Source organism: Glycine max, chromosome 2 (genome assembly GCF_000004515.6).
Source record: "Glycine max cultivar Williams 82 chromosome 2, Glycine_max_v4.0, whole genome shotgun sequence".
Taxonomy (NCBI): Eukaryota; Viridiplantae; Streptophyta; class Magnoliopsida; order Fabales; family Fabaceae; genus Glycine; species Glycine max.
Window position 1 is genome coordinate 48,360,240 of NC_016089.4, and position 21,512 is coordinate 48,381,751.

Below are 21,512 nucleotides of genomic sequence, written 5' to 3' on the forward strand. Positions count from 1 at the left end.
GAGTATCATCTTGGGAATGATATAGACAGACAAGAGGTCTTGAATATAGTAAGAAAAAAAATACACTCTTACCATAATGATGCAAGGATACTAGATGATCTCCGGTGAGCTGGTAAAAATCGCGCAGTGCTGTCCACCCTACTACAATGACTGGTTGGTCCAAATCTTGATTATATACAACGTTATGATAATTTCCGTCTTTATCAACCAAATGTCATACACTGTCAAGTACGTCCTTCCACTTGACAGCATATACCTTACCAACTTCACCGAAAAATCTACATGTCATATTACAAAATAAGGTTGGTTAGTTACACGAAATAACAGAAAAATCAAATGTTAATTAAATCAAAATGAACATGACCTGGTCCCTAGCGTTAGCAGTATGGAATAAAGCCTCTGGTGGAGCCATGACATCCTGCATCATCTTTGCCAATTCCTTCCATTCCCCATGCTCTTCAATTGTTAATTCTTACATGATTAACATTCAAGCAATTAACAGGCATTCAAGCACAAAACAAAATTAACATTCAAGTAATTATATGTTAATTCTTACTGGGCATATTGACAACAAGGTGTTCGAGTTCCTCATTCACGTTGGTCCAACGTGATGACGATGCACAAGAGCACGACATTATGAAATATATTTGACAAAAGAATATTTTAATTTTTTTATTCTACTTTTCCTGTTTCTAATCTAATGTTTGTGTTAAAAAACTAATATAATCTAATGTAAATTGTAATCTAATCCTACTAACATTTTCCTATTTCTAATTTAATGTTGTTTGTGTTAAAAAACTAATCTAATCTAAATTGTAATGTAATCCTACAAACATTTCTTAGATAACCTGACTAATAAATAAATCATTCATAAAATCAATAATAAACAAACTAAAATCAATATAAATATCCTTCATTTTTTCCTATTTTTTTCTAATAAAAAAATTTTAAAAATTAAAAAAAAAATTTAAAAAAAAGTCATATAGATTGACAATCTATATGACATAAAAATAGTTTTTTTTTAAAAAAAGCCAATCCGTATGTCGTAAAAAACATTTTTTTTTAAAGTCATAAGGATTGTCAACCCGTATGGTGTAAATTTTTTTTAAAAAAAGGCCATATGGATTGGTAATTCGTATGACGTAAACAACATTTTTTTTTTCAAAAGTCATACGAATTGCTAATATGTATGGCTGTTTTCCTTCAAATATATATTTTTTTAAAAATCATACGGATTAACAATCTGTAAGACTTAAAAATGTTTTTTTTAAAAAAAAAACCATTCGAATTGGCAATCCGTATGGCTTAAAACAGTTTTAAAAAAAAAACCATACGGATTGCCAATCCATATGACTATTTCAGTAAAAGAAAAATATTTTTTGAAAAAACCCATACGGATTGGCGGTTCATTTTCGCAGAACACCAAGAAAAAATGCACTGAAGGAGAAGACAAACACAATGAACACCAATAAATTTACCATCAATAAGGAAAACAAGCAATAACAACCACAAACAAACAACAACAACAAAAGAAGAAGGATAACTAACCTCGAAGGGGAAGAAGGAAGAAGCAGCTACAACACAACACTGTCACGGTCACGACGACAACAGCAGAACCACGAATGGCACGGACGACACAGTCACGAAGGAATGAGGAAGGAGAACGAAGGAAGGAGAGTGCAGAAAAAAAAATGAATAATGACTCATCCGTACGAGTCGTTATTTGGCTTTTATAGGAAAGGGTGAAGAGCATTTCCGCCCTTTCACCTGGATTGTTGGGTACTCCAGTAAAAAATGTTGAGTGTCAATGTTTTGACAAAAATGTTAGGTACCCCAACAAAAATGTTGACTTTTATAAGAAATGGCTAAAGACATTTTTATCCGTACCAATCACTATCAACCTTTTTTGTAACCGAAGAATACAATAACATCCATTGGGGGAATGAGTAGATCAAGGTTAGATAGTGGCAGCCAGTGCTCTTGCATTGGAATCTCTGGTACCACCACCTCCTCCTTGCTCACACTCACAATGAATTCTCCTTCTCCAACCTTAACACTCATTTTAATTTCAGAAATATTAAAACTGTGCATCTAAGCTTCTTCACAAGTGCTTGATTAGCTTATTGATGCACAAGCTGCAAGGGTTTGATTAGCTTATTGATGCACAAGCTGCAAGGGTTGCATGAATTTAAAGGCAGTGGCCGTACTGGCCTAGATAGACATGCGAATTGAATGTGCAATATAATGTTTGATAATAGTGGGGTCCTCTTCGAGTACCAGTGTACCATAAAGTCTCATCCCATAAAAATAAAAAAATTAAATATTATATAAATAAAAATAAAATTCATAAATTAAAATTTTTAAATTTTAAGTTAAAAGTGTAATATGAAGTTAGTGTTCATGATGATATAATTTTTTTATATTTAGCCCCGAGATTCCACAATTACATTGTCAATGTCTAGTTTTAGCTGAATCTCATATACCACAAAATTTGCATCATTAATTCAAAGCATCTGGTACATCCCGAACAATATAAACACGTTTCTTGTGTGCAAATATTACTGTATTTCTCATAAGAATATAACATTGTAAACTGGCCAATTAATTAAGTGTGGCGGTTGTTGATAACAGCCCACGTGCAGATATGTTTTGGGACTTTCTCAATTTAGTGGTTTTATATCCTCGAGAGGTATTTCACGATGGCCGAAAAGGACCTGTACGTGATGATATATCACATCACGAATATGACATCAATAAATTTGCACTCAATAATAGGGGTGAATAAGCATGTTCGATCCGTGTAAGCTTCGTCTGCATAAGTTCATATTAATAGTGAATTAGACCAGTCTATCCTGTTTTTTATACGGACTAAATAAATTGGTCTGTCCCCACCCGCTGATCCTGCGAGTCAAACGGGCCGGTTCGCGAGCCTAGTTTTAAAAGAATTTTAATTTTAATAAAAATATAACATAATCAAATTTAGTTCAATACAAATATAAATAAAATATTAATAATTAGTCAATTACATCAATAAAATAAATAATATCTTAACAAAAAAAAATCTAAGTAATAAATCTAAAACATGAAATTTAAACATCTCCAACAAATTACATATCTGAAGTAGCTTGAGTTTTCTCCATGTGAGTCACGTTTTGTTTTCCTTGTAAGGGAAAAAGTCGTATGACTTGTGCGATGTGCGTCACTCCGTGGTGGAGAAAAATCGTGAGAAGAAAAAGTGTTCTTAGTCTACTATAATGATAACGGCTAAATATGATTGAGTTATTTTTTATAATAAAAATATATTGAAATATCTTTAAAAATATTTATTTAACAATTATTTTTAGCTTAAATGATAAGAACTGATATTTTTATTATTTATGACTTACCGATACGAAAATGATAGATTAAAAGAAAAAAAGATCGAGAAAATATCAAAAAGAAATATTTTTAACATGTTATCACTTATCTTTTTTTTATCTTAATCTTTTATTTTTCTTATCTTATCCTTTTATCTTTATCATCTTTTAATTTAAATTTTTTATTTTTATCTTTAAATCTTTATCTTATCTAATATATTTTTTATCTGTTATTTAAAAAAAATTAAGTGAAAAAGAGAAAATCAAACCTAATATAACTAGGTCAGGGTCACACAAATCTAATGCGTGTTGCTGGCAACCCCCGGACCCTGCGGGCCAAACCCGTAATCCGTAATCCGTGCGAACCGCGGGTCTTGCGATTCAGTCCATGAACCTGAACCCGTTTATCCACCCCTATTTAATAGTGTTGGCGATTAATTATGTCACATATATTACTTCTTTATTTTCTAACTCTAAAAAATCATTGGACTAATAAATTAAAAAGCAATATATAAAACCGTCAATTTTTTTATTAGAAATAAAAGATAGTAGTACATGGGATCTTACCATATTTTCAACTCAAATTCAAAATTTTGAATAAACTAGAATAGCCTGGGAAGTTAATTTATATGTTTGGTGATTATATATATACATATATATTAAGTTACAAATTCTAAAAATGATAAAAATAAATGAATTCTTCATTTATTTTAAATAAACTAGAATAGTCTGAAAAGTTATTGTTTGTTTTTATCATTTATTTTTTTGTTTTTTCGATTTTTAAGATTAATTTTTGGTTATCATCATTAGTCATTAAATTTCAAAAAAATAAATAATAAAGATGAAGAGTAATTTTTCTTAGAACAACTTAGAATTATTTTTTATGTAAGTTAATGATTCCTCCTATATAATTCATTACGTTATATAGGGTGAGTATGGATAAATTTATTTTTAAAAATAAGTATGTATTGTAAAATTTAGTTTGTTTGTTTAAATTTTTTTTATAAAAATCAGAAGCTGAAAACTGCTTATTTTGAAAGCAAGAATTGAAAAAACACAGAAATGGGTTTATGAAAATTTTGAACGAGATTAGCCCTCCTTTTAAGAGAGGAAGCTTAGTTTACATATGGGTATAATGGTCATCCTCGTCCTCAGCCTTGGCTTCAAGTGGAGGTGCTCCTGCAAAGCTTCCAACACTGGTGGACATGCCAGCCAATGTCTCTGGCTGCGGCGACGGTGCTGGGAACCAGAGAAAATTTGATTTCAAATTCATTCGCATTTCCCTCTAAATTTCAGAGATTATCGTCCTCGTTATGGCTGAACATTGAAAGCCCTCATTTCATGACCTATCTCCTTTCTCATCATGACCTAGCTCCAGGCTTTGCTCCACGAAAGTGTTGTTGTTCAGGTGAGGTTTATGTTGTATCAAGTGATGGCAATTTCTCCTCTCCTTTCAATTTCAATTGTATGATTATGGGTCTTTGGGTTTATGTGTAAGGCATTAATTGGAGATTGTTTGGGTTTAGTTAGAAGAAAAGTATTTGAAATTGTGAGATGTTGTTGTTTCTTGCATAATTGACTTGCTCTGCGAGACGTTGTTGTGTGGATTTTAATCAAATTACTGTGAGTTTGTGCTTTCTTTTGTGCTCTTAGGTGGTTTGGAGTAAGGCACATGTGCTTCATTCTTAACTACTGGTTTTTAATAAATTTCATTTTGACTTCTCAAGTAAAAATAAAAAATCAAGATTCTGTGACTGAAATTAGAATTGAAAACAAAAAAGGATGGGTGACTGATATGAATTGTAGAACACCCCATCCAATCGCCTACGTTGAGACAATCATATGTATCTTTTGTTGTGCTAATTTGATCTAATAATGTTTTTGCTCTTAATGAAGTACCGTTAAAGACTCAAATATGAGGATGACTTCTTTGTAAGCTTCCCATTTGTTAGCTAAATTGAATTGTAAATATGAATTCATTGCTCTAACATTTTGTGTGAATGTTGCAGAAGCAAAAGAGAGTGACGGTCTAGATGTGCTTTCAATATGTCATTTTTGGAATTGATAATTTGCAAGTGTTCAATGAATGGAAACAAGGAGTTGGGAGTGCTGCACTTATATACTTCAAATGCTTGCTGGAAGATTGCAAAGCTCAATGTCAATTTTTTTTGTAGATAGTCAAGTAACTTTTATTAAAAGTGCTGGGAACATAGTAGCGGATTAGCAAAGCATGCTTTGGGTGAAAGATTATCCCATCAAATTGAATCTTCTATTCTATTGGATGTACAATGTATTGGATTATATGCAAATTTGTGATAAAAAAATCACTTATAAAATTGTCACACACAAACAAGTTAAAAATCACTTTTAATTAAAAAATTGTTATTTATAATTGTAACCAAACATGAAACAATTTTTGCTCATATATTAAAAATAAATCACTTTTTTTTTTTATAAGTACTTGTTTTAATCTTAAACGAATTTACCCACATAATCTTACCCAACGGGTTAGAAGAAAGACACCGTGGATATTTATCCAATTAATAATTCTAATTTAATTTCCCTCGCCGGGAGCCAATTCAAAATTCGAATTTGACTCTTCAGGGACGGAGGCACCTCACCGCGCACACACAGTTCACGACCTTTCTCTGTCTCTCTTTGTTCTCAATTGAATTCCAAGTTGGGGTTTCTGAAATGGGTTTTATAAATTTTCCTGATATGCTGAGGAGCGTGTTAGGGTTCATGATCCGTTTCTTCTTCCGAACCTTCACCAAAGCCATGGGCTGCTTCTTCGCGTGCTTCAGGATCAGAGAGAATCGCCGCACAAACACATCGCATTTGATTACCTCCTCCACTCGATCCACCGTAACATTTCGCATTTGTCTTTGCTGTTTTCACAAATTACTTTTTCTTTTTGTTTATAGTAAATATAATTTTCGCTGTGTGTAAACCCAGGGTGTTGTGGTGTCTCGAAATCGCTTGTCTTCTTTATTATCTGAAGGTATTTTTCTTTGTTTCTTCATTTTCTTTCTTTTCGCTTTTACATTTTCTTTTTATTTTTCCCGCTAATTTTGTGTTCTAGCCTTTTAGAAGAGAGAGATGATTCTGCGAGGATTGATGGTGTTGGGTTTCAGGGAGATTTCCAGGGGCTTAAGGATGAGGTATTTTCATAGTGCTATTAATATTGGTATTACACTATTACTGCAGCTGAAATGATTTTTCTCAGGTGTTTGGTTGTTTTAATTTTTGAATTTTTTGTTTGAACTAGTTAGGGCATTGAGTAGAATAAGGTTTAATTTTTATCTTCTAAATTCGCGTTAAGCTGGGCAAAATGGAATCTGCAAACTGACTTTGTTTAGGTTTCTTAGTTAATCTTGGACAGTTGTGAACTGTAAATTTTACGAACCTTCATGAATGTAGTATAAAGAAAAAATGTGGAACGCAACGGAGTGATTTCATAAACCTTTTCTGTAAAACATACTGGAATTGGAATCAATTGAATAATGACCACAATTAGGACCATTAGTTAGCTTTTTTCAATTTAGGCTTGTGAAAAATCAGTCATCTATCACTCTTTCTATGATCTGCTGTGTCCTCACGTTTTTCCTGTTTTGTATCCAATGCCTAGAGGATTATACATGCACCATGGTACATATCAAATTTCAAATACTTTCAAGTTACTCTTAGAATTTGTTTATTATTTTTTCTTCTCGCACTTTTTATGGGTTGTATTCATTTTGTTATTATCAATTGAATTTTGATGATCTCAATATATAAACTCTTTCTACAGGCTAAGTTTCTTAAAGCTTGTGGGACCTTAACAGGAACACCCGTTGAAATTCGTAAAGCATCTGAGAAATTGAAAGCATCACCCGCTCCTGATAAAGATTCAGAACATTCAAGATTTCATTGTTGGCTTCCTAACACGTCTGTGGAGAAACTGCAGCTGGATGTACAACCATTTGATCCACCAACTCCCATAAATCTTTGCCAAAAATTGGGAAATAGTATGGATTCATTTGAGCACACGCCAATCAGGTTATTCATGACTTGGATTTTTTTTTTTTTGGTTAATGTTCATATTGAATGATAATGAATTTAAACAAGTGATATTTTAGTCAATTTGCATGGTAGGTGAATCTTCGATTTTTACTCTCAATCTTTATAGTAAGCTTTAGATACATCCTCAATAGTTAGAGCTCTTGGTAGAGCAACTGCATTTTAACTAATATAGAATCAGACAATTTGCTTGGCTTTTAAAAAAGTGCCTTTCAAATGGTTCCTGCATCCTTTCTTTCATATTTTGTATTTTAGATAATTACTTAATTGTAGGATTGTTGGTTGGAACTTAGAATTGCCCATTGATAATTATATAGGAGGGAGGACCGGAACCTGATCAGATGTTAATTTCATTTCTTTTGCAGCTTTATCTCCAAAGCGCAAGATACTGAAGAAGACTCTGTTGACTATATGGAAAAAAGTTGGTCAGGGAACCTTCATACGGCAGATAGGTCTGAAAGGAATGCAGCTTTGGTTTCAGCTTTGCTAGCCACAAATACTCAGAGAAAGAACAAGTCTGTTCGTTTTGAAAGTGAAACTGACTTGGCAACCTATGGAAGCTCATCAGATAATCGGCATATGAAGGAAAACAAGTCACCAAATAACCAAAGTGCATATAAACCGTCTCCTTATCCTACCCCGTTGAAGTTATTTGATGAGATGCAAACACCAGGAACTGTGTATCCTGCATCATTAGAAGAGTTACATACAGGTAGGGCTCAAGTTCGGTCCCAGTTTGTCTATCCAACTAACAAACCAGGTGATAATGTCCTCCGGTGCAAAATACTCAAGGAGAGAGATTTTAACCCTGAAGAAGATTCAAGTGAGCTGAGTGATTTGGTTGAGAAAGCTCAAAATGGAACTCCTACCCCAGAAAAAGGGTCCAAGAGATTTTCAAATGAAAATGATGAGATCAAATCAAATTTGTCTTCTAGAATAAGTCCTGTATCAACCATCGAGGAGCATTCGCCTATGTCATTTAAGTGGTGGTATGACAATGGCATCCCGAATTCAACAACTAAGTACAAAGAGGTATGACCTGTAATCATTATCATTATTTGTTATAATAAGGTTTTTAAACGTATATACAGCATCTGATTAGTGTTCATTGTCCCAGGACCAGAAAGTAAAATGGCATGCAACCCCATTTGAAGAGAGGCTGGATAAGGCACTGTCTGAGGAGAATTTTATATCTCAAAGGTATCTCTAGTTAACAATTGATTGTAATTTGTTTACCTGATAAGAAGGATTAAATGAGCAAAAGAAGAAGAAATCTTTAAACTTGCAAAATTTCTGTTTACCTTGACAAAAGTGACAATTTCAGTTAGTGCACGTTATGCCTTTACATATATATAATGTGCTGAATGTTAGTAATGGTTCATTTTTGTTGACCATAGAAATTTCACTCGAGTTTAGCACATTTGAAGGATAAAAAATATTCCAAATGGTTGAAGAACACCCATTTGTTCGGCATGTCTAGTTGCATCTAATCTACTGTTTTTATAAATTATTTGTTTCATTTTGTTGGGGAATTTGCTGTTTTTATTTTGAAATAGCTGTGTTTTGTTGTTTTATTTCTAACTGATTGATTCTTAATATATGAATGTATAAATGTCCTTATAATTTGATATTTGATTTACAGGAAGCTTGTTTGTGGGAAACCAGTGGAATTTGATGAGATTGAAGAAAGTGATACTGCATCATCTCAGCTATAGTCAGAGACTCATTTGCTGTCTGTGGTGCCATTTTGATATCCGTATAATGTCCATCCCATCCCGTTGTAGTCACTTATATGGGAAGTAATTCAATATTCTAGAAACTAAGTACGAATAAGCATCATTCAGCATGCCGGTTGCTTTGTATCAGCAGTTGATTATACAAATTTTGCAGTACCATAGAACTATCTAGCTGTCCGTGATAATATAGAGTTTCATCCCTGCGTAAGCAGTGAGGAAAATTTTCATTCACCGGAGGAAAGTGATAGAACTGAATGGTTTGGTTAAGAACGTTGGAAGCTTAGATCTGTCCAGTCAGATTTCTTCTCTTGCGTAGCTGCTGATAATTCGGTGAATAAATTGATATTTGTTAGTCATGGATATAAAAAGGTGACATTGTTTTTTTGGGGTGAAAAAGTGTCTATATTTTTTTTTAAAATTAAGTTGAAAGACTTAAAGAACAATTGGCCAGTCTTTTGAGCGGTCAGTCTATATTGTTTCTCATTTTAATAAAGAGAAGATCATTATTCTTTCCTAGTGCATTTACAATGACAAGATTTCTTTCACAAATAGTGGTGCTGCAAGAGATCTTACCTAATTTCAGATTGAGTTGCATTTTTTTTAAATTTTGTAAAAACATAATCATTTTTAAATTTTTTGTATGTATATACATGTGTGTGTGTGTGTTAAAATTTGATTCAATAGACACATCTGATTTTCTTTAATCAAAGGCTTGGTTGAAGTTCTGTATACATATATAAAATGTTTCCAGTGAATGAGTTAATTCAGCATACTAAACGACAGTGACTCAAATAATATGAATTATAATTTGACATGTAAATTTATATAACTAAAAGAGATAGTGCTTGAGTTTGAGACGATAACTTCAATTCAATTAATGTCCTAAAATAAGATCGAATAACAAGAATTGCTGAAATGAAAGCACTGTTATTATCAAACTGAATTTCTCTTCATTCCCTATTTTGTCATCTGTGTCATTTAGTCATTAATGGCAGTAATAGTCGATTACTACCACTTTTATTTAAGACCACATGTGTGTTAGAAACACTAACACGCAGGAAAAGTTCCCAATGAAAAATATAGTTATGTACGTATTTTGAGTGCATGCATATCCTATCAATTAGTAACGTACACGAAGGGAAACTTGGCAATGACATGTTCTCGTTTCACACAAACCTGAAACCTCGCTATACTACCACAGGCTGCATTTCTTACACAAATTATTAATCCACTAACTAATGTTGTCGACGTTCAACGGTAATTGATTTAGAAATTATGCAAGTAAAATTAGACATTAATCCCCCTCCTCCATCTCACGTGGTGTCCCCTGATCTCACCCATCAACCTCAGTTTTGTTTGTGTTGATGTAGACTTTGTTTGACTATTTCGCATGCATGCATGTGGAGGCACCATAAGAAGTGTTACTAAGCAACAATGCACCCATCTAACCCAAATAAAAAGTGGTTCTTTCAATTCACTCTTGTTGAAGGATTTTTCAAGAGAAACAAACCATGGTAGTGAAGGTGTACGGTCCCAGCTGTGCTTCCACAAAACGGGTGCTAGTTTGTCTGGTTGAGAAGGAAATCGAATTTGAGGATATCCCTGTTGATATCTTCAAGGTGGAACAGAAAAATCCTGAGTTCCTCAAATTACAGGTTCAGCTCCTGCTCTTCTTTTTTCCTTTTCATTCTTGTTGAATATGATCGGAGTCTTCAAGATTATTTGATTCTGTATTTTCTGATTATAATGTTTCTTTATTCGTAATATCTGCGGCCCTTTGGATGTGTTCCTGTCATTAAAGATGGAGATTACACCTTATATGGCTACACTTTGAACTCATATTTTGTTGCTTCATGATTAATGTTTCCCCAGTTTAATTTTGTTTCTTCTCTTACTGGTACCAGCTAATTCGAGTGTTTTCATGTTTTTCTGCAGAATCTCGTGCTATAATGAGGTATTATGCAGAAAAATACAGATCTCAAGTGGTTGAGTTGCTGGGAAAGACAATAGAAGAGAGGGGTGTTGTGGAGCAATGGCTAGAAGTTGAGCACACAACTTTCACCCACCAGCCTACAACTCTTCATGTTTTGTTCAGATCCAAAGGTGATAGAGGAGAGTGAAGCAAAGCTGGTGCGGGTGTTGAACATTTATGAGGAGAGGCTATCAAAGACTAAGTATTTGGCTGGAGATTTCTTCAGCCTTGCTGACATGAGCCACCTTCCTTTTCTTGAGTATAATGTGAACAAACTTGAGAAAGCGTATTTGATAAAGGAGAGGAAGCATGTGACTGCATGGTGAAATGACATTAGCAATAGACCATCTTCCGGACTTCATGCATGGAAACTGAATTTTATATATATATAAGAGGTTAACAAGTTATGCGTCTCACGTTAATTAAAATAAAAAGCTTTAAAAAAAAGTAGAAGTTCTTCATTTAAAACATTTTATCCTGTTTAATAAAAGAATATTTATAAAACAAAATATTTTTTTAAAAAATGATAAAATTTACATATAATTATTTTGATAATAATAATATAAATATTTAAGACAATAATTTTAAAAAGTATAACACATAATTTAGGTATTACTTTTAAAATAAAATTTAATTACACTTTTAGATATTACGGCTGTGCAAGTTTAATATCTCATTTTAATTTAATTATGTTAATTGAGTATCTAAATTATCTTTAATTTTACAGTCAAATTTCTTCATTAAATATTAAATACTGTTATATATTTAATAGGTTTTATTAACATGACATATGATATTTTAATGTTAATATGATGTGATAATATTGATGATCGTGGACACATAGTGACATGCTATTGATAAAATAATGTATAGCTTACATGGTGATTAACATGACGTGATGATGTGATTGTTTAAATCTCATTTCCAACATTAAATTTGTTCCTCACTTCAGCATCCAACGTAAGCATCACGTTGTAGCATGTAAATGTCAATATCAAGTCAATATATATGTCAACAACAATATAAATAAAATATATTATATATGATGAATGATAGAGAGACTTGATTGGATAATTGAGAATAGTTGAGAGACTTAATTAGAGCAACAACACCATGAAAAAAAAATCCAAATCACATGATTGGGATACTTGAAGTTAATACAGAGAATTGGTTAGTTTCTTTACCTATTTATTTACTCGTGGATATTAAAAGGTGGCATTGAGTTTTTGACGAAAAGGTGTCTATATTTAGAAATTTTCAGTTGAGAGACTATAAAAGAAAATTTTGGTAAGTCTTTGGGCGGCTATTTTATTGTTTGTCTCATTTTAATAAAGAGAAGATCATCATTCTTTCTTAGTACGTACATTTACAATGACAACATTTCATACACAAATTGTGGTGGTGCAAGAGTCCTTCTAATTTCGGTTGGTGTTGCATGTTAGTTTGTTTGAATTTTTAAATTTTTCACCTAAAATTTCAACTATAAAAAATATAATTAAACATTTTACTACTTTATATCTTTATTTATACACTAACATTTATTGATTCAATTGATACATTTTGATTTTCTTTAATCATAAAAGGTTTGGTTGAAGTTTTGCATATAAAAAAGATTTCCACTAAGTTAGTTTCGTGTGCATTGGGATCTGTTTCATTACAAGATCATAGTCAACAAAGTAAACCAAATGTCACCACAAGGAGTAAGGTCTTGCTGTGTCATACATAGGAAAAATCCATGTCGCATATCCTTTACGACCGTGTATTAATTGGCTGCTGAAAAGGCAAAAGAAGAAGAAAAAATGAACATCTAATTGCTTGGAACCAAATAGAGATTGTACGGGCCGGTAAAATTTAATGCGAAACTTCAATTTTTGCAATTGCATCATTCTCTGTTATGTTGCAAGAGAAAGAGAAAAAAAGGGAGAAAGAAGAGAGTGGAGCTGAACATAGGGTGGAGCTGTTCGGTTTGACCATGGATTTTTTCTCTAAGTAAAAACCCATCAATAAAATATAATTTTAAACAAACTTCGAATGCATGTTATTGAGTTTTAAACGGTTAACAAATGTATTTTAGATTCTCACAAATTGAAAAGTTTATGGATGTCTTATTCAAACGAGCTAGAAAAATCTATTATTAGTATAATTTTCTAATGTATTTTAGATGTCACAAAATGAAAAACTTATAGATGTTGTATCCAATAAGTTAAAAAATCTGATATTTTTTTTTCAAGACTTATTTTGTACAATTTTTATTATATTTAAGTCTTTTTTATTTGAATGTCTGTTACATAATCATTATGAAAGTGAATTCAATCATATATTAAATTAATAAAAAACAATTCAAAATAGTACTCAAAACTAAAAAATAAAATGTATTCTTTGTCAAAAGAATCAATTTAATATCTCATTACATTTATACTTGAGAAACAATATTTAAAGAATTCATAATTTATGATCGATTTCTTTTAGATGTAAAATTCTTTTGCATTAGCGACCATTAATTATCATGAACGAAATTAATCTGATTCAATAACTTGATGAACATCCGTAGTCTCGAAAAAAAAAAAAAACTTAACTCCTTCCTTAGCAGTGACCCGGTGGAAACCATGAGTTACTTCCATTCTTATTTAAGACAACATGTAAGGTAGCAAATACTCATTAACACGTAAGAAAACTTCCCAATGAGAAAAGGATAATAGCATATTTATGATGAAACAACCAAATATTTTGCCAAAATAAGCGACCTGAATTATTGACCCAAGGGAGGAAATAAGATTACGACTTAGGACCGCCAAGAATTATTGACCCAAGGTCAGGAGAGAGGGAGGAGAAGAAAAAGAAAGAAAAAAAGAAAAAGAAAAAGAAAGTGTGACGATGGGAAAAGAAAGAAACAAGAAGAAAAAGGAAGAATGAAAGTTGGAGGAAGGAAGGCAGGAACCATGTACACATGTACACGATACACGATACACGATACAGTAACATTCAAAAAATTGAAAACGTTACGATCTTGATTTTTTTTTTGTATTAATGTTTTTATTACCTAATTTATGTATTTTTAATTTATTTAACATTTAGTCATAAATAAAAATTAAATTTATGTTTATTTTTATATTTTTTAGTATTTATAAATTTTTTTCTTTCATGATTCATTAAATTTAATTATTTAATTAAATAAATAATTAAATAAAATAATAAGTTCATCTGAGACCTACATAAAGTTATATAAGATAATGAGATTTATCTTTAAAGAAAAAAAATCTTTAGTGATACGTGAAACCATAAAATCCATGATCTAAGATTTCAAGTTACATTTATGAGGGACTTTCTTTCTCCCACGCTGCATTTCTGGTACATGTACTTTTGTATATGTTTGGTTTCTGCTTTGACTACTTCACATGTAGAGGCAAGCACTATAAGTGTGCTGATCAAACCTGAATAATATAAGTGGCTCTTCCATTTTCACTCTTGTTTAGAGATTGTTCAAGAGAAACAAACCATGGTAGTGAAGGTTTACGGTCCCCACTGTGCTTCCACAAAGCGGGTGCTGGTTTGTCTGGTTGAGAAGGAAGTCGAATTTGATGTTGTCCCTGTTGATGTCACTAAGGGGGAGCAGAAGGATCCTGAGTACCTCAAATTACAGGTTCTCCTCTTCTATTTTCCTTTCATTATTGTTGATTAAGATTAGTCTTCAACATTATTTTTTTCTTTATCTTCTCATTCATGTTCTTTATTCTTAATATCTGCAGCCCTTTGGAGTTGTTCCTGTCATCAAAGATGGAGACTATACCTTATATGGTTACACTTTGAACTCCTTCTTTTGCTTTTTCTACTCATATGTTAGTTCTTTTATGGCCACCAAATGTTAGTTATTATTAATTTGTTAGTGAAAGAGATTTGAACTCACGAACTCTTCTCGATCCTTTCAACCATCACACCAACAACTCAGATTCATATGTTATTGCTGTTTCTATTAGGCTTGTTTATCCAGTTTTTGTTACTTTTCTTACTGGTACCTGCTGCTAATTTGAGTGCTTTCATCTGTTTCTGCAGAATCTCGTGCTATAATAAGGTATTATGCAGAAAAATACAGATCTCAAGGGGCTGAGTTGCTGGGGAAGACAATAGAAGAAAGGGGTCTTGTGGAGCAATGGCTAGAAGTTGAAGCACACAACTTTCACCCACCAGCCTACAACTTGTGTCTTCATGGTTTGTTTGGTTCACTATTTGGTGTGACTCCAGATCCCAAGGTGATTGAGGAGAGTGAAGCAAAGCTGGTGCAGGTGTTGAACATTTATGAGGAGAGGCTGTCAAAGACTAAGTATTTGGCTGGGGATTTCTTCAGCATTGCTGATATTAGCCACCTTCCATTTCTTGATTATGTTGTGAACAATATGGAGAAAAAGTATTTGTTAAAGGAGAGGAAGCATGTGGGTGCCTGGTGGGATGACATAAGCAGTAGACCATCATGGAACAAGGTTCTCCAGCTTTACCGAGCCCCAATCTAGCTAATTGCTGAATGAATTTCAGGGAAACTGCTATTAGTATCATCTTTGAATATGTTAGTCAAGAATAAAATTACTTTCACCAAATTCCAATTAAAGGGAGGGATTGAGGAAGAAAGTGGGTAGTGTTCAACCTAATGGAATGTGTTGAATTTGTGCTTTCTTTCATTTTCAGTTGTTTGCTTGTTTTTAATTTGGATATTCCTTGTGGTCATGCTCTTAGCTTTCCTGTTGTTTATCCTCTAATTTTCTTTTTCTACTGAATAAAAGTTATATGTTTACTTCAATGTTTTTTGTTAGTGAAAAATTCAGGGAGCATTTATTTTTGGTATCTAGGGAACAAAGAAATTGCTCCTTTCCTTTTTGGTATCTTTTGAAGGGAGTATTCATTTTTATTGTTGACTCAAGGGCACTGATTGCCTCTTTATTTCTGCATTAATTTCTTGATTGTTGTTGGTTGGTGCCTTTGATTAGCCAATATTTACAAAACTCTCGTTAATACTTTTTTTTTTTACTGCACCTCTTGTTAATACCGGATAATCGTAGTGCTATAATTTAGCACTCTTCTCTTTTGACTTTGTAATGGTTTTGGACACCCTTTTGTGTTCTCTTTTCTTAGTAATATATTTCTTTTGCTAATTTTAAAAAACTAGTTTGTCAAATTCTCTGGTAATGGTTTTGGACACCCATTTGTGTTCTCTTAGTAATATATTTCTTTTGCTAATTTAAAAAAATAGTTTGTCAAATTCTCTAATATTATCAGGAAGGTGATAAATATTATATATTAATGTTATGGTCCCAAAAAACACAACACACTGCATGTGATTTTCATCGGTCCCGTACCCGAGAATGCATCAACGAGATAATAGATTATCATTACAAAAAAATTCGCGTTTGTAAAAAAAAAAAAAAAAGCTAGCTTGTGAGATTTAAGGGCAGAGCTTAATATTAATAAGCCATTGAAAAGCTATTCAAAGACCCTAAAAAAAAGACGCAAAGAGAACTATTTTGGAAGCCTTATTTTTTTTTATTATAAATTATAAATAAACTCATTTTTTTACTTAAGAACAAATGTTGTCCATGCTGCTTTTCTTATATCATTTTTATTAGAGAAATTATACTGTCCAAATTATATAACAAAATATACCAGAGAGAAAAAGAGAAAAAAAGACTTTGTTTGTACTTATATTAATGCAAATCCAGTTTAAAAGCAAAAGATAATAAATTTAAAATAACAGATAAATAAAATTAGAAGATAAAAGAATTAAAGATAAAATTAAAAGATAAAGAAAAAGATGAAAGATAAGAAAGATAAAAGGTTTAGATAAAAGATAAATTCAAGATAAGATAATGTTGGGAACTGACTTGCCTAGCCTACCTAGGATGTATGAGTTTATGATTTTTTTCTTTACCAATCCAGGTAATTCTATCCCACCCACATCTATTCATTTACTTGCCCTTGATGCCTCACGATGACAAGCCTATTTTACCTATCTATCCCCCAAATGTCTTTGCAAAGACTCAATAGATAAAATGCATCAATTCTAATTCTAAATGTTTGCTTTGACGCATGGGCATAATGCAATCACTCTATGCCTAGCAATGATTTTATTATGATATCTTTTCTTCTTGTTCTATTAGAAGTTATCCTCTCCCGAGCGTCTAACCCCTAGAACTAATGCATGCATATCTTCTTTAAATCTTATTTAGAAGTTACCCTCACCCGAGCATCTAACCCCTAACAAAATATAAAGATGATTATGCAAGGTAAAAACAGAAAAGAAAATAGCAAAGAAAAACCTGGTATTGCATTGATAAATAGTGAAGAGTACATCATACATCACATTGGCTTCTAGGCTTGCCAGACCCTAACTAGGGGTTTAGCCACTCATGACCATTGAGGGCTTTACAATGAGAAGGGGTGAAAGAAAGGGAGTAAATGAAACCCCTAGGAGAGGGGTTCTGTCGTGTTGTGTTCTTTCCTTTGGATTGACTCTCTATTTATAGCTGTTGAAGTGGGCTTTGGGCCTTCGTAGGCGCGCTCAGCGCGACACACCCTCACTCAGCGCGTGTAGATTGCGGGCTTAGCGCGCGTGTTGCAGGCTTAGCGCGTTCTTCTGTTGGATTGCAGGCTTAGCGCACATGTTGTAGGCTTAGCGCGCGCTTCTGTTGGATCACGGGCTTATCGCGTGACACGCGCTCAATGCGCGTATTGGGCTGGGCCTGCTTCAGATTTTCTTCTTTTTTTCAACTTTCTGGCTTTTTTGCTTGTTACATCTCCAATTTTTATATCTGCAGCCAAAATTCAACAAAACATCAATTATTTAATATTTAAGCGCAAATAACTGCTAAATAATTATTTTTAAAGATAATTTTACCTTATTTTCTATTATCAAAATACAATTATTTAGCAGTTATCAGCATAGCTTAATATTAATAAGCCATTGAAAAGCTATTCAAAGACCCTAAAAAAAAGACGCAAAGAGAACTATTTTGGAAGCCTTATTTTTTTTATTATAAATTATAAATAAACTCATTTTTTTACTTAAGAACAAATGTTGTCCATGCTGCTTTTCTTATATAATTTTTATTAGAGAAATTATACTGTCCAAATTATATAACAAAATATACCAGAGAGAAAAAGAGAAAAAAGGAAGATAAGTTTAAATTTAAAATGTAACAAATTATAGGATAAAAGAAAGAGATGAATATAAAATATAATATTATATAAATTGTATAATATATAAATGGTTGTATAATTTATTGTCCATGTATTACTTCTTTTTACTAATTTAAGAATTGTGAGTTAATTCTAGAACCTATTCCAAAATTTTAAAGATCACACTATTAAAGAGGAAACTTGATAAAGTTCTTAATTAAGTTTTACATAGAATTTTAGGACTAAAAAAATGAGTTAATTTCGGTCATAATTTTTAAAAATTAGACAGGTTGTTGACTTTGTCAATATACTACTATAAATGGATCACTCAAATCATTAAATCAATAGTTGAACCGCCCAAACTACTATAAATAAAATAAAATAAAGTAAAAGTATATAACTATATATAAACTAGTTGGATATCTCATATCTCCAACATCCTCTTCGGTACTTCATGGGAATTCAGTTGGTCATTTCTGACAGATTTCAGGTTTTGCTAGATGCAGGTCTAAGGCTGGTCTGTGGCAAATAATTTGGTGTGTCGTGTTATTCAGCATTTGGAAAAACAGGAATGATAATTAAGGTCTTCTTCAACAAGTGTAGTGGACTCATCTAAACTGGTGGAGGAGATTAAATTCCTGTCATGGTCTTGGCTTCATAATAAGCATTCAGGTTTCAACTTCCCTTTTGTGCTATGGTCGAGCTACCCAGAAGCTTGCATTCGAGGATGTTAATATAGTTTGTTGGTCGTGCTAATGTGTGGGATCAAAGCTTCAAATCATAGATAGCACTGGCAGAGTCCGAATTATAGGTGGGACAGTTGTTTTGTGGACTTTTTTTTTTTTATCAAAATGAGTTGAAAATGAAAATTAGGTAACACCTAGATGACATCCTATACTTTTGTTTGTCCTTTAACAATAGACATGATGCTAAAAAATTCAATGTTATTAAGTATTTAGCATCATCTTAACAAAGACTAACAAAACTCCATGTGAGTATGTGGAAGATTAGTAATAAGTGGGATATACAGTATGTTAGTTGGAAACAAAATTTTGGTAATTTTTCATACAAATATTGACGGTTCAAAGCAGTCAATATTATTTTAAAATTAAAATTATAACAAAAAACCCTAAGCAGAGGGTCATCTGCCACCCCTTTCTCAACTCTCTTTTTCCTCTTCGTCCTCAACTCTCTGTCTCTCTTCTTCCACTTCACCCATGGCACCAAACCCTCTCCTTCTACACACCCCAAACCTGACCCTCCTACGAAGCCTAGGCTTTGGGAACGACGTCACGCGCAGCCACAACCTTCTTTGTCTGCGAGAGCGGAGGAGGAGGAGGGTGGTTTTGGTGCTGGTGGCACTGCGAGACTCTCTGGAGCTCCATCTGCGAGGGAAGGAGTGTGCCAATGGTACTGGAGAGGATTGCCATGGCCACTGGGGATGAGGAGCTGCCTACGTGTCTTTGGGTTTTTGAATTGGATGTGTTCTGTCAAATACTATGGTGCAGGAGATTTTTAAATAATAATAATAAGTGACGGTTAAAAATCGTTATTATTTATAAATTAAAAATCCTGAAATTTATAAATCTCAGTGTGTCAAATATGTTTGAAGTCCTATTTTAATGATGAATATGCTTGAAGTCCTATTTGACTTTACCATAAAAAGTATGTCTTTTGTTAGTTTTGGAAACTTAAGCTGGATTGGCGTTGGGGACTTATGACAATCCAAACATATCTAAGCAAGACTAGTGAATTTTGTCAACAAAAGTTTGAACTAGAAAAAAAATATTTTCAATGCCTTTAAAAATTATCCGCATCCCTAGCTACATATCTAAGTAAGGCCAGTGAAGTTTTTTCAAAGAAGCATGCAGTAAATTAAATGCACCGTGATTGTTTTTGGCTGGCCCCTACAATCAGGCCATCATGTTGGACTAATTGAGCAGCATAATAAATCACAGAGGACCTTCCAATAAGCTTAATTGATGGTTTTAGTTTCTTGGTTCATTGATACTGGATAGTGTCCTTCCCGGTAATAAATGTATTTAAGTACAACACACTAACTCATCTACAGTTTTGTACCACTAATTAGGGTTTACTTCAATGCAAAATTGTTACGAACAGAAGTGATAATGTTGGGTTCGAGGCCAGCACCTCCAGAAATAAGGGGGGAGAAGAACAGAGAAAAGCAGAAAGGAGAGGAACTTTGCTATTTTCATTCATGCCTGATTTGGTTATTTACATAGGTATTTATAGAATTCTTGCTAACAGAATAGGATTGGATTACTTGCAAGAATATTCTGCACTAACAGAATTTGTCGTATTTGTCTAGCTATCGGGAACAATCCCAAATCAAGCTATATACGATATTGGTGGTGCTGCATATGCTGAAGATGAAATCCCCGAGCTGCCCTCAAGCATAGTCTCGAAGGTAAGCTGGTCTTGTGACTCTCCTATTGGGCTTTTCCTTGATCTGCACCCTTGTATGCTCTGCTTGGACCTCTGCTGATTGTTCTGTTTGCACCCTATCACTTTCCCTATCAAAAGTATTCTCACCTCTTGAACAAACTGATACCATCTATAGATTAATATGGAAAATGACATGCTGCAATATTAGTCTATACCGCCGGCTGTAGCCACCTTAACCATTTAGTATAATTGTTAATTTTATTGCTTACAATATTCTAGACCTAGTATAACTCATCATATACCTACTTGCATCTTGATTCCTTGGTATAGTTGTTTAATTTGTACGATGGCAAAACATGAGGAAGAGTCCCTTGGTTTCACCTATGATGTTTTCCTCTGTTTTAGAGGCGAAGATGTAAGGTACTTATTTATAGGACATCTTCGTAAAGAGTTGTGCAGCAAGAATATAAACACTTTCTGTGATGATGAGGACCTGAGGATGGGAGAAGGTATTGCACCTTCTCTATCCAAGGCCATTGAAGAATCTAAGATTTTAATCATTGTGTTTTCTGAGAACTACGCATCGCCCCCATGGTGCCTTGATGAACTTGTTAAGATCCTAGAAAGTGCAGGCTTGGAGGTCAGCTTTGTCTGAAGCATGTAACTTGCCAGGACAGCATATTATTACCGCTGGGTATGTACAAACAATTCCATATATATATATATATATATATATATATATATATATATATATATATATATATATATATATATTGTCAATCATATCGAATAAAAAGATTTTATTTAGCTTCTTTTATATGT

The 21,512-nt window shown here is 32.9% G+C and overlaps 2 protein-coding genes and 1 pseudogene across 4 annotated transcripts; all 3 read left to right on the plus strand.

The window, feature by feature from the left end:
* Positions 1-4,418: 4,418 nt before the first annotated feature.
* LOC100818713 (protein JASON) lies at positions 4,419-9,503 on the plus strand. 3 transcript variants are annotated; one of them, XM_014770412.3, is made up of 9 exons: positions 4,420-4,764; positions 5,253-5,288; positions 5,366-6,221; positions 6,312-6,357; positions 6,447-6,517; positions 7,147-7,394; positions 7,781-8,447; positions 8,533-8,615; positions 9,058-9,503. In XM_014770412.3, the coding sequence occupies exons 3-9, from the start codon at positions 6,051-6,053 to the stop codon at positions 9,128-9,130; spliced, it is 1,359 nt and encodes a 452-aa protein (XP_014625898.1). In that variant the 5' UTR covers positions 4,420-4,764; positions 5,253-5,288; positions 5,366-6,050; the 3' UTR covers positions 9,131-9,503. The 3 variants fall into 3 exon arrangements, with proteins under 3 accessions (XP_006575641.1, XP_014625898.1, XP_003519537.1); XM_006575578.4 differs by lacking the exon at positions 5,253-5,288 and having other exon boundaries at positions 4,419-4,764; positions 6,450-6,517; XM_003519489.5 differs by lacking the exon at positions 5,253-5,288.
* A 1,159-nt stretch (positions 9,504-10,662) lies between these two features.
* Positions 10,663-11,515, plus strand: LOC102666847 (glutathione S-transferase F9; annotated as a pseudogene).
* A 3,104-nt stretch (positions 11,516-14,619) lies between these two features.
* On the plus strand, positions 14,620-15,628 carry LOC100819783 (glutathione S-transferase F9-like). The gene is made up of 3 exons (NM_001317500.1): positions 14,620-14,763; positions 14,870-14,918; positions 15,174-15,628. The coding sequence occupies exons 1-3, from the start codon at positions 14,620-14,622 to the stop codon at positions 15,626-15,628; spliced, it is 648 nt and encodes a 215-aa protein (NP_001304429.1).
* The last annotated feature ends 5,884 nt before the right edge of the window (positions 15,629-21,512 follow it).